The sequence below is a fragment of the Danaus plexippus genome, chromosome 23, assembly GCF_018135715.1.
Source record: "Danaus plexippus chromosome 23, MEX_DaPlex, whole genome shotgun sequence".
NCBI lineage: Eukaryota > Metazoa > Arthropoda > Insecta > Lepidoptera > Nymphalidae > Danaus > Danaus plexippus.
The window spans coordinates 4259289-4272591 of record NC_083551.1 but is presented as its reverse complement, the minus strand read 5'-3'; the positions used below and the strand labels follow the sequence as shown (position 1 = coordinate 4272591).

Genomic DNA, 13303 nt, shown 5'->3' with positions numbered 1-13303 from the left:
CTTTGATGTTTTTGATTCGGAATAGGTAACAAAATTAAAACAATAATCTTTACATTAAATTAATTACCTACCTATGTAGGAATGGTACATAAATAACAGATGTCCTTTTGTTAAATAGATTAAACAAAATATTTATAATCATTAAGCAAGAACATATAATGTGAATAAATTAAATAAAATGTTATCACGGAAATAAAGAGGCATCAGAATAATTAAAAACAGATAGTACAATCGACATAATAGTACGACTACGACTGTGTAGTTTTCGTCATTTTTATAACAATATAAACGATTTTTAAAATAGCCTCGCCAGGATGAAGTTGGGTTGAACACTTCCTGTTTATTTTAAAGTCACTAATGATCCTTTAGCCAAGGGGTGGCCAAAAATAAAATGCGTTTGAAGGAAACTTTGTTTTTTGAACAAATTATTTTCTTTCATAGGTAATATTAGTTATATAAAAACTTATTAAGCTTATTGATTGAAAAATACAGATATCTATTCAAATTCGTATATATTTTAATGAATTCAGAAATAACTTTACACAAAATTTGATTTATATTCTGGTTAAGGAATTCGCTCATATCTCTATCTACGAATATTAATTAAACTACCTATCCTTACTTGACCGTGAAACTAGGATATTTTTTTTTCTTGTATTCAGTACAGACTTCTGATTAATTATGGTGGTACCATATACGTTTATAATATATAGTTCCGTTCATACTCTGCTTCGAGAATTCGGCTTTATATCTAGTACTTTAGTTTTAACCGCCGTTATATAATTAAAGGACCAAGAGTAAATGCGTAAAATTAATTTTCACAACTAGTTTAAACTTACAATGAACCAAGAAAAGTCGTGTAATATTTCTTACAGCACTTTAAAATATTTGTTTTAAATCGTTTTAACGGATATTTTTGTGAATATTAATGTAAATAATAAAGTTTTAATGGTAACACTACTAACCTGTAAACATCAATAATTCATGTTCTCAGTGCTAACCTCTTTCCACAGTTGTAAAGTAGTGTGGAAGGCTAGTAATATAGTGTATCAGTGTATGTGTAAAGTGCGCAACTGCGTATGGTATCTTAAAATATTCATAATATCAGTCATATTATCATTGTTTTGTGGTAAAATAACATTACAAAATGCTTACTCCGAGATTTAAGTTATCTCAAGACGAAAATCATGTGTTTATAACCGTACATGCACCCTATACAAATATCGGCGAGTCGGAGATCGATATTGATGGCGAGAATTTTCTATTTGTGTCTAGTCCATACTTCCTTAGACTGCGACTACCTGGAAAAATTGTTGAAAACGATCGGTCCAAAGGCTCTTATATCTGTGATTCTGGAGATTTTAATTTCACTTTCGACAAGGAAACACCTGGGGAACACTTCGAAAACCTCGATATGATTACCAGCTTGCTGGCTCCCCGGGATATACCCGATGTGAATCCAAATTTAGTTGAAATGCTAGAAGAAGATGGCGTGAATATATCCGACAATGAAGATGATGATAAGGCCTGCGCGGAGGAGGAATGCAATAAATACTCATATGGATTTGCAAACAAAATATCAACAGACTTCAAAGATGTAGGCGAGGAATTTCCGCAGATATTCGAACTTCGCGTACCAGAAAGAGTTCCTATTGCAGAACGCAATGAATTGCGCGAAAAATACGAAAACCACAAATTTTCGTCGGATCACTATTTGGCAGATTTGTATGAAGAAGAACTTCTTGCTCCACACCTAGCCGTTGTCACTGAGTGGTGTGCACCCGATTTTAATAAAGAAATCGATTTCACAGATGAAGAAGTCAGCGTTTTAAAGGAACTGCCAAATAAGCATTACTTATTGAGCAAAAAAGAGCAAAAGCAAGTGTTTATGGGGCTGGTTGATATTTTATATGGTTATTGTTATGATAAACGCACAACTCAGAATGAAAGCAATGTGGAATCTAGTTGGACAATCAATAAATTGTCACCAACTTTGAGTTGCTTTTGCACATTTAATGATACTAAAGAAGTGCTTATAGCCTGCTACCGGCGTGCTCTCGTATTCCCGATATTCCGTAACTTTGAACTGTGCACGAAAGTGCATAAGGACTTGGTAGCATTATTGAAGATAGGAAAGAAATATGTCATCAAATGTCTGATCAGTGTTTTTACAATGTTTAATCTGAATACTGAAGCAAGGTACATATTGAACCAGTTGTACATCAAGGATTATTTAATATTTTTACAAAAATGTCGTGCCGAGGAGTTTGACCAGCTCTCTGATGAGATAGATAATATTGAAATATTGAAAAAGGATTTAGGACTTGAATTAGAGGAGTTAGAAGCAGCCGCAGAAATGGTTAAACTTGAAGAGACACAGATAATGGAAAATGAAATGGCTGTAAAGATGGCTCATATGTCACTGTTACCTGGACTCAAGAAGGCTACATACATGAGCAGTGATGAAACAGATGATTCTACCGATTCAGACGATTCTTCCACCGATTCGAGCAGTGATTCCTCTTCCAGTGATTCATCGGAATGGGATTCCGACGATGAGAGATCCTGAGGGTACTTTTAAATTGGTGTGAGTGAAGTGAATTAACTTCATTAGCGCGCCAATTGAAAATGACAAAGTTATGTGATTTATTTTTATTCTTAAGTTTTATATATGTAAATGTTGCATTTCTAACTTGTAATGGTTTCTATGAAATATGGAAAGCGGAATGACTGATTATGTATAGATTGGTATAATGGAGGAAATGTAAATATGGAAGTTGTAAGGTATATCCAGATTTGGTATAAGATATTTTTGGTCCTATACTTCTGGCTATGGTTGAATCTAATTGCTAATAGCTTAGAAACATACAATCATTACTTGGTGTTGTTTGTAGAATGTCGCTCATATATGATAAACGATAAAGGTCGTATATATGCAAACCTCTATACACAAAATATCACAAACTGGTGTTGCATAAAAATTTCTATGTATTCAGCTTTAATTATGGAATACGAGGATAAATTTCGACAATAGAATTGAACGAAATTGGAAAAGTCAAAGCCCATTTGATTGTAAAAAATATTGCAGTAAGTCATTACTATTTTGGTGTTATATTAATGTACACAAATATCTGTTTTTATAGAGTAGATAAAGAAATACATTCAATAATCAATATCTTATAAAATATATTTGTCTATTTAAATGCTTCTAAATGTTATGATAACTGTCACTTGGTAGTTTAGGTGGGAATTATTAATACATAATTCTATGAAAATTTAGAAAAAATATTATATGGATGTTCTCTTTTCTAAATAAATCTATTTCGAATATTGTAGCTATGAATGTCTATTATCATATTTAATGTTAAACCTATTGAATATTAAATATTAGAAGTTAGGATGTGGTGTAGTGATGTGCTGGATCGCAATTTATATAGATAAATAAGGATCTTATATGTTAAATCCGATCTAAATGAAACTAATATTATTCGCATATACTACGCGTGTTTTATTTTTCTTAAAAACTACAGACGAGATGTCTCGTTTGCCCGTGATCACGGTTGCTGAAAAGTAACCGAAACGTCGGGAGTATGTAGTTTTTAACAAAAATAAAGCACGCATAGTTTATCCGAATAATTTTAGTTTCATTTAAATGATTAAAACTGGCGAAAGTCTTAGATCTCATTAAATCCAATCTGTATCTAAATGATGTTATATTTTTCGTACATATTTCTTTTAATTTCTACTTATTCACAGATTATATAGAGTTTTAAAAAGATATTGAGAGTAAATAAGCCAAAAGGTCTGCCAAAGAAATCAAGGTTACAGGTCTTTTATTTTATATTCACTGATATAGAAGCGGATACTTTTTGGAGGGAAACTTGTAATGCGAATTCCAACAAGGCTGCGTGAAACGTTCTACGCTCCTGGGGAAGCGGAAAAGAAAGAGACGGAGCGAGAGTAAATGGGCGGGTCAAAGGTGAATTGTGAGCAATGTTTATAAAGTTTGTCTTAACGAAACAATATGAGTTTACTAAAAATTGATTTCTAACTCTTCCTTTTTTCATTTCATCATTGCGAAGTCCTATTTCTTCTGCGCAGAGGGACTCTGCGCACAATTTTTTGTCAAGTACTGCAATTTCACTCATTATATTTCGAAACTATAGTTGAAGCTTCTTGATGCTTTAAGTGAAAGAAAATATTTCGTCTTGTACTGCGCATTTTTTTTTAATCATAGTTTTACATTAATACTCGTTCATCTATTTATGTGTTTTCATATAGTGTGTAAAATTTACTTGTAAGAAAGCTACTTATACCGATCTTTTCTTTCCCCGAAAAAATTACAAAAATGCCAATGTTGCTACCCTAATTTTATTTTATAATATAATAAATATTGTAATTAAGTACAACCTTTGTATAAGTCTCAGAAAAATTAGATTTCAATCCATTATTATGAGAAATATTTTTTCATAAAACTTAAGTGTTCTGGAATCAATGAAACACATTGATATTAATTATACATGGTTACATTACATACATTTTGTATAATTCTTCAAATATATAATCAAAACAAATAATTATTACGTGAATAGGATTCTGATGAGGAACCTTAAGGGTACTTAAATTGGCGTGGGTGATTTAAATGGCCTTCATGAGAAGCAGAAAGTGACAGTGATGAGTGATGTGATCTACTAACTATATTTAAGTGGAAATGTTCGATTTATAACTTACGATTTCTATAAAATGTGGTAAGCGGAATGACTGATTATGTATAGAATAGCATAATGGAGAAGAAGTGTAAATATGCGGAAGCTGTACAGTTTCTTCTGTAATATGTATGTAGTTTCAGTAGGTTGATTGTTAACCTAACCTAACTACTTTTGATACCTTTTAATTTTGGAATCTTATATTTTTTTTTCTATTTTTATACTATAATCTATATTGTAGGTGTACATAGGCTTTTCTTTACTTGACAAGCCCAGTGATAGAATTTCCACCAGTATCGGTCAATAATATAACCAAACAATTATTTCTAGTGTCTAAATTAATAATTTCGGTTAGATGGGCCGTGTATATCAAATTATAATATGTGTAAATCTCTACATGCTCGTATAAAATATTCCAAATGATTATTCTAGAACAATATATTCTCTTTTAATGGAATTTATTAAGATTGGAAGCAAAGCTGTAGGTTAAACACTAGCTAAGTAAGATTTTCGAATTTCAAGTTTATTACAATTTCAGTATTATATTAATGTAGAGAAGTTGATGTTTAATAATAAAAAAAAAGTATGTTATAGGAATTAAAATGGCTTTTGAATTTACTGGTGATATTAAAAAACTGGCACTACTGTTTATTACAGACTTGAAAATATTCATATGTGATTGTATAACTATTTAGAAAAAATATATAATGATGTCCTAAAATTTTTAATCTGTGGCCAATGTTGTCCAATATAAGAATGTATCCTATCAAATAATTATCTTACAACTATTGAACATTCAATGTTAGTAGTTACTATTGATGTTATATGAAATATTGTAGAACAATAAATATTATATGTCAGCATTTCATAGTCTTTTATTTTAAATACAAAGAACTATTTATAGCCCAGTTATCAGCCAACATTTTGTACTTTGGGCACAAGTATGAGTTAAAACTTTGTACTGACAGTTTTAAGTATTTCATTCAAGCCTATGTAAATAACTGATATTATTATAGCAATATGTGGTAATAATATAAATTGCCTGTTAGATAATTAAAACATTAGGTCAGCATACTTATAAGAACATGTATGGTTTAAAAAATCAATGAATATAGCATCGTTTGAACTATTTATTTCACTTCAACATAAGCGATGGTTACAAGAAACAATGTATTGATATTCTTGAAATAATTGCAAATATAATGAGTTATATTTTAAGAACTAATCTCTTAGTTTAAATTGTTATGTAAACTAGTTGGCCTTTTGGAAATATTGCTTGCTTTCCTTGGGATTAGGTTTTATGGTATCCGCATTTGTTTCTGGATTCCAATTTGCTGGACAGACTGGAAAATAAAATACATAATGATAATATTACAAGAATAGCATTCATAGTGTTATTTCTTCACCAGTCAAACACTTAATACTATGTATGTATATATATATATATATTTCTGAGTACTCAAGTATTGTACTGACTTGAGATCCGATATAAAAAGACAAATCAATGACTATTAATAGATAATTATTATTAAGTTATATAGAGATAATTTCAATATATTTAATTACCCTCTCCATGTTTATCAGCAAACTGGAATGCTTTAACGAGTCTTAGGGTTTCATCAACGGACCTTCCGACTGGCAGATCGTTGATTGACATGTGTCTCAATATGCCGTTACCATCGATAATGAATAAACCTGGAAAAATAAATTAAGGAGAATGTAAAAAATAAATCATTGCATTACATATAAGATGAATAGTAATTTGTTTGATAACCGACGAATCGAGGTTTGAATATTGTATGACATTGATCGGTATAGATAAATTAATTACGTAATAAATTAAAATATCACTAATTAATATATAATGTATAATAAGTCTGTACGTTAAATATATATACAGACATCCATATTTAGTAACTATTCACCTCTCAGAGCAAAACCTTCATCGAGAAGAACGTCATAATCCCTTGAAATCGTTTTTTTATAATCAGCCAGCAACGGTATATCCAATTTTCCTAAACCGCCATCCTGTAAATAAATCAGTATATTTTTTTTTATTGAAATTCATTACAAACAATTAATATTATAATCATCATCATCATCAGCCTATCGGAGCCTACTTCTCAGCAAAGGCCTCTTCTCACATGGAGAAGGCTAGAGCATTAATCACCACACTCGCTAAAGGCGGATAGCTGATGATGTAAGGATCAATTATAATAAAGACAATTTATATTATAATAACTCGTTTAATGCTATTTAATATATCAAGGTGAGAAATTTACAGTTAAAACCGGTTTACGAGAAAAAGGTTTCGATCCATTCAATTGTATTCTTAAAGAAAGTTCTTTTTTTACCTTATATAGAAATATTACATGAAGAAATTACATTATTATAGATCATACCTTTCTAGGAGTGTTGACCCAGGCGAGATGACTAAACTCCGAGTCTGTTGATACTCCAATCACTTGACAATCAATGTTTGCAAACTCTTGAGACCTATCGCTGTACGCAATTAGTTCGGTCGGACAGACAAATGTGCTGAAACAATTATATATATCTATTTAAATATAAACATTAAAACATAGTAGTTATAGCATTAAAAAATAATTATTTTAACTTAAATAAATGTATATAATACAGTGTATTATTAATAATAAAATTATCATACAAATCTAGTGGGTAGAAGACCAGAACGACGTATTTTCCAGAAAAATCTGATAGTTTCAATGAGTTGAATTCACCGTTGACTACTGCAGTTGAATTGAAATCTGGTGCGGGTTTGCGGATTACGGGCGCAAAGGCAGCATTTGCTAGAATTATGAAAGATGTAATTACAAATAAAAGAGATTTTTAATATTTGAATTCAATGTCAAACACATAATTGAGAGTAGTCATATCTTAATTTACAAATATTTAATTCACTTTCAGTGAGTTGTCATAAATATTGTGAACTATTACCGGCGATTTAGTTTTTATGTACTTACTGGTGCTGAAACAAGTTTTTTTGGTTAGTGAGATTGCTGGAGCTAGAACCTGATAAATAAAATAGTGTTTTATTAATAGTATATAACACAGATGAACTTTAAAATATTTCTTTTTCTAAACTAACCCTTCTCGTGAGCTGTTTTACAAAGAATGACATTTTCGTGAATTTATATATATGCGCTGTTTTTTATAAAGTTAAAACAATGAAGTTTAGGAAATTAAATCAGCTGGACTTTGGTCCTAATTGTTAAACAGAAAGTCTGGCTATAGTAGGATGCAGAGTAACACTCGCAAAACTCATATGATTATGACATTGACGTTACGTAAGTTTATTTTTTAATAATACATCAATAAGGCAAATGTCTTACTCTACATCTCATATTTTTCCTACCACTCCAAATTGACATTCATCAAAAATTTTGTATTGTTAACATTGCTTTTGTTACGGTTTAAAGAGGAATTTTAAAACTAATACTTTCATTGAATATGTAAATGGTGAACATTTGTACTACAATTAATAGTCTTAAATATTCCACGCGAACTTGATCTAATAAAATCTTAAGAACCTTATTTATTTTAGATGTTTATGGAGGTCGTATAAAATTCTTCAGCATATTTTTGCCGTAATTAAAAGTTTTTGTTTAGCAAAGACAAAGACAGTAGTAGGCTTTATTTTAGTAAAAGTTGTTGAGGAAGTTAAAGTAATGGCAAAATTATTACCAAAAAATTAAAACGGCTGTATTGAATAAATAAAATAATTTATTATGTAGTTTAGGATTGTTTTCACTGGCAAATAATTTCCATTAAAATACATTTTGAGAAAACATTTTTATGAAGAAAATTGCATAATATATTTGTATGATGTTTTATTTAATGTTTATTATATATTAAAAGTGGATTTTCTCTTCCATTTCCGGTATGTGTTCCAGATCTAGATATTTTGTCTTTATGAGTCTTTTAAACCACAACGCCGACAATCTTGCCGTCCTAGTCTTCTTTTCATCGTCAAAATCGACTTCGAATAGTCCAAATTTAACACTGGCAATAAAAAATAAATAAATATTGTAATATTTTTAAATACTATTATAAAAATTCAATAATATTAGATATATTTTAATTTATACTTTGTAATTTGTATGCAATATAACAAGCAGAAAAATATGATTAAAAATATAAAATATAATTTTGTTGTCATAGTCATGTTATTTGTATCGATATAGGTACGGTAAAAATCGTCATTATTTATCCTCATTATTTATAAAATTAAAATATCAGTATTTTTACCTTAATCCACTATCCCATTCAAAATTGTCCATTAAACTCCACACTGTATATGACGTAACATTGCAGCCGTCAATTTCAATGGCGTCCAAAATTGAGTAGAGATATTTCCTAAAATAGAATATTCTATCCATATCTTCCAAACCGCCAAAAGTGGCGAAACCATTCTCGGTTATCATTATTGGTGGATTGTTACAGTTTTCTTTCACCCATTTCAAGGCTTTTCTGATTCCGTGTGGAATTACCTAAACGAAAGATAAAATCTTGTTACAAATTATTAAGACTTAAGATTTTATGTTATTTAAATGTTTGATATTGTTCTTAAATATGTTGGTGAAGTTTAATGTGGGTAAGGAGTACCTTCTATTTCATACTGATCTCAAACTGTCTAAATAAGCTTTTATTTAATATCAAAAACGAGCAAAACATGCTTCACATTGCCGATATTTAATTTTTTTTTATTCTCTTTCTATTATTTTTGTTAACACCCTCAATAGAGACGTGTGTACCTATGTACAATTTATAAATAAAGAAAAGAGCTCTATTTATAATACTATAATCACAAAAGTGTATATTAAGATATAGGTATATTAAGTCAGAAGTACGCTTACTGTGACATGAGGCACTGCACCCTTTTCATAGTCCAAGTAAGTAAAATCTGCACCAATATCATCATCATACGAGGGTATTGGATGTTTTCCAGGCGTGTAAGTGTCCCTTGTGAAAAATTTCGTCGAATAATGGTTGAAGCCATAAAAATCACTGGTTCCTATGACGAAAATATACGTAACAAAACAATTATAACTATAATTATATTTTATATCATCATAACAAACATTGACCTTTAGCGTACTCGATTTCTTCGTCACTAAAATCTGGTAGTCGACTTCTAGTGTAACCTTGTTCTTTACTTTTTTCTGCTACTCTTTGGATAACTCGTTCAGGAAAACCACCCTTTGATGTGAATATAGGATGGCTGTATAATCCTACTTCAAAATCCATAGCGTCGAGACCAGCTTCGACATCATCACGAGAATCAGATAGTCCGACACGAAAATCGGTTGCTATGGTGATGCCGCATGTCCCTTAGAATTAAAATCGTACTAAATTTTAGTTTCAAGGAATAATTATGTTTTTTTTGTTTATTAAATATTTCATCTAGCTTTCACCTCCAACGTCCAACTAAAGCATTATAAAGATTTTTTTTTGTTTTGTAACCAGAAAAGGAATAAGGCAGACGAAATCACTTGAAGGAACTGTGATTTCTATCTATCTAAAAGCTGCTTTATGGCCGTTTTTTGACATATTACCAGTATGTCTTTGGCCCATGTCCTAGCTTAAATAGAAATTGCTATCATATCTTAACAGCAGCTTCTATTTATGCAGCACAAAATATTCTTATGACTTTAAACAAAGGTAGAAAGATTCAACGAGTTATGACTAAATAAAGTTATATCTTTTATATAGTAATATTTAACACCTTTTTGGGTAGATCTAAATTGTTTATCGTATATATGCCAGGCTCGGGCATGTGCTAACACCATATTTTTAGCAGCTATATAATCTGCTATCCCGGATATATTTAGGGCTGGAGCCATTCTGGTCATTCCGTAACCGAAAACACCGATTTGTTTCGGTTCATTGATCGTTATCCAGGTTTTAACTCTGTCTCCAAAAAGTTGGTATGCGACAGCGGCGTAGTCACCGAACCAGTCCACTATGAGAGGATTGCTCCAACCTCCGAGTTCTTGAAGTGTCTGCGGCAGATCCCAATGATACAAAGTAACTATCGGTTCAATATTATTTTCAAGTAATCCGTTGATCAGATTATTGTAGTATTCGCGGCCGGTCTCGCTGATTCTGTTTGTAAATCCGTCAGGAAGTAATCTTGGCCATGATATGGAAAATCTGTAGAAGTGGAATCCCAAAAATTTTATCATCTCCAGATCACGTTTGTAGTATTTGAATGATTCGCAAGTGTCATCTCCACTGGTACTATCTTTTACGGGGCATGGTTCTTTGTGACAATGAGTGTCCCAAATACTCGGTGTTTTATCTGGTCGTGAAGGATATAATATTATTTTAATAAGTACTTATACAAAATGTTTTAAAATTATTTTAATTAACACCTCCATGTTGTTGGAAGTATAATTAAAATAAGATATTTATCTAAATAACAATAAATATAAAGGGTTAATATTTTGCTCTGGTCCAAAAAAAATATTCACCTTCATAATTAGTACTTGAATCAGTTTTTAAAAGCTAAGTTAAAAGACGAAATAAATTCTGTATGTGATTGGTTTAATTTTTGATTTATGTCAAAATTTTAATTACATATTTTAAATCAATGGAAATAAGATTATTAATTATTTAATAATAAGGTCAAACATCATGTGATTAGACATTTAAATTTAGATACTCTTAGAATGTAATTTCAACCAATCATATGCCACTGCTGCTCTCCTGAGGAACAGCGATTTTATATCATCCAATCAAAATGTCATTTGTTCTTCGGTTTAATGAACAGGAATGAATATTAAATAGCTGAAAATAGTATGAACGTAGGTTTATAAATATTACCGCCAGCATTCCAACCCCCTTCGATTTGATAAGATGCCGTAGCAACCCCTATCTTTAACCCGTTTGGTAGTTTCCTCATTTTAATCTTGCTTTACTATATAAATAAATATTTAATTCACATAAAACCTTTTTTAACCTTACACGTTATAAATAAATACGCTTACTCCGTTAAAGATACGTTCTGTGACTACTTATCGTGCGACGGTAATAAGATAATAATTTATCTAGATTCTAGATATATAATATATTTATCATAAATTTTGTTTCATCAGCTTCTTTGCACTCGGAACAATAGATACAGATTTTCTGTACCAAAATTTTTGAAGACTACACTTACATTTACAAGACAAACAACACGACGATAAGTGATAGTTATGTTTGCTTAGATTGATATCGAAAATTCATTTATTCAAACAATATATTTATGCTAATTACTAGTAAATAATATAATTATATGTAATTGTCTGATATATATTTCTATTTTTGTGTATAGTTTCCGTTGATTTGCAATGTTATCTCACAATAACACAATCCGTAATGAGATCTAAGACTTTCGCGAGCATTCATTTAAATAAAACTATTATTTTTCAATGTACAACGATTTTTTTACTATTTTAAAATACGCACACCCAACGTTTCCGTTACTCTGCAGAAACTAAGTCACATTTTTGGGTCTGAAGGTTAAACTTATGTCATAATGGTTCTAATTTCTACATTTGAATAATGTCTTAAATTAAATTACACAGTAATATCGTAAAGCCAAGTTATAATCAATTTACCTATGAAAATGGGTCATTGTGTGATTGGAAAACCGCAAATTGGTGTATAATTTCGTGTAAAGAATTAAAATGTATACAATACAATGTTAATATGAGCAACGGATAGTTTAAAGACTTGTTATATTTTATAACAAATTGAATTTATTTAGGATTAACTTTTCGCTGTTTAGAATCGTTGAGAGTTTTTTGTTAATAAGATTTACATTTGTAAATATTGTCGTTTCAATTATTAAACTATTGAATTGGAAGTTAAGAAAGGAACTATTTTATATATAGTTGTATTGTTTATATTTAAATTTGTTAAGTATAATATTTAAGCAACCTTACATATAAAAATTTAAAATTAAATTACTACTAGTATATATTTACTGTGATCGAGTTTGACTGGTGGTTGGAGGAGAAAGCTTGCCGTAAAGTCTGAGACTATATTTTCCTCGGAGCGTTGGTGGTTATAGCACTGATTCTTTTGGGAAATCAATTATTATTAGTACACTCTATCTGGGAAGATCGATTAAGCGACGGGGAGCTCCTCAGCTTGTTTGTACAGACAAGAACAAAGGCCGCTAGGACGGCTGTCGCGCTTCACAGAGATCTACTTTGTCAGGCTACAGGCTACTCAATGCTCATGTTACTCTGAACACCTTATCTGGACTCTAGGAAATTCCGCGACTTCACGGTAGAATGGCCACGCTACACCGTAGTTTTCGGATAGGGCGATGACGGTGGCCGTTGAGGTTTAGAAGGTGGTGTTGGCATTACTATGGGGAGTGTCACATGCTCCTCCGACTTTCCCATTGAATCAGAATAAAGTGAAAAATAGCTTCTCAAAAGAAAAAAAAACCATGAATGCAGAACTATCTACTTATTCGAATTGCCATCCCCACGCTACATACAGATTATTTTTCATTTATAAATTTCCTCTTCTTATAGTATTTATTAACTTAGGTAATTGAATGAGATAAGGGAAATTTT

General features: G+C 30.7%; 3 protein-coding genes across 5 annotated transcripts; 1 reads left to right on the top strand and 2 right to left on the bottom strand.

Moving 5' to 3' along the window:
• The first annotated feature begins 984 nt into the window (after window positions 1–984).
• On the top strand, window positions 985–5569 carry LOC116774658 (protein SHQ1 homolog). Its single transcript, XM_032667364.2, has one exon. It carries the CDS (start codon window positions 1148–1150, stop codon window positions 2567–2569), a length of 1422 nt encoding a protein of 473 aa, XP_032523255.2. The 5' UTR covers window positions 985–1147; the 3' UTR covers window positions 2570–5569.
• A 249-nt stretch (window positions 5570–5818) lies between these two features.
• On the bottom strand, window positions 5819–7992 carry LOC116774656 (peroxiredoxin-2-like). The gene is made up of 7 exons (XM_032667362.2): window positions 7816–7992; window positions 7691–7739; window positions 7375–7516; window positions 7109–7244; window positions 6632–6734; window positions 6273–6401; window positions 5819–6049 (listed from the first exon to the last, which is right to left on the bottom strand). Exons 1-7 carry the CDS (start codon window positions 7846–7848, stop codon window positions 5958–5960), a joined length of 684 nt encoding a protein of 227 aa, XP_032523253.1. The 5' UTR covers window positions 7849–7992; the 3' UTR covers window positions 5819–5957.
• A 440-nt stretch (window positions 7993–8432) lies between these two features.
• LOC116774913 (myrosinase 1-like) lies at window positions 8433–12928 on the bottom strand. 3 transcript variants are annotated; one of them, XM_032667695.2, is made up of 6 exons: window positions 12701–12928; window positions 10453–11028; window positions 9815–10057; window positions 9584–9741; window positions 8976–9217; window positions 8433–8729 (listed from the first exon to the last, which is right to left on the bottom strand). In XM_032667695.2, the coding sequence occupies exons 2-6, from the start codon at window positions 10910–10912 to the stop codon at window positions 8579–8581; spliced, it is 1254 nt and encodes a 417-aa protein (XP_032523586.2). In that variant the 5' UTR covers window positions 10913–11028; window positions 12701–12928; the 3' UTR covers window positions 8433–8578. The 3 variants fall into 3 exon arrangements, with proteins under 3 accessions (XP_032523586.2, XP_032523585.2, XP_061380130.1); XM_032667694.2 differs by lacking the exon at window positions 12701–12928 and adding an exon at window positions 11553–11741; XM_061524146.1 differs by lacking the exon at window positions 12701–12928 and adding an exon at window positions 11201–11452.
• Between the last annotated feature and the right edge of the window lie 375 nt (window positions 12929–13303).

Excerpts from the sequence above, each read along its gene's own strand:
- LOC116774656 (XM_032667362.2), bottom strand. The coding sequence starts at position 7,848 with ATGTCATTCTTTGTAAAACAGCTCACGAGAAGG. Across the intron at positions 7,740-7,815 it reads TAAAACAGCTCACGAGAAGG|GTTCTAGCTCCAGCAATCTC; the intron begins GTTAGTTTAGAA and ends TTTATTTATCAG. Across the intron at positions 7,517-7,690 it reads AAAAACTTGTTTCAGCACCA|CAAATGCTGCCTTTGCGCCC; the intron begins GTAAGTACATAA and ends TCATAATTCTAG.
- LOC116774913 (XM_032667694.2), bottom strand. The coding sequence starts at position 11,631 with ATGAGGAAACTACCAAACGGGTTAAAGATAGGGGTTGCTACGGCATCT. Across the intron at positions 9,218-9,583 it reads GTGCAGTGCCTCATGTCACA|GTAATTCCACACGGAATCAG; the intron begins GTAAGCGTACTT and ends TCTTTCGTTTAG. Across the intron at positions 8,730-8,975 it reads GAATGGGATAGTGGATTAAG|TGTTAAATTTGGACTATTCG; the intron begins GTAAAAATACTG and ends TTTTATTGCCAG.
- LOC116774658 (XM_032667364.2), top strand. The coding sequence starts at position 1,148 with ATGCTTACTCCGAGATTTAAGTTATCTCAAGACGAAAATCATGTGTTT.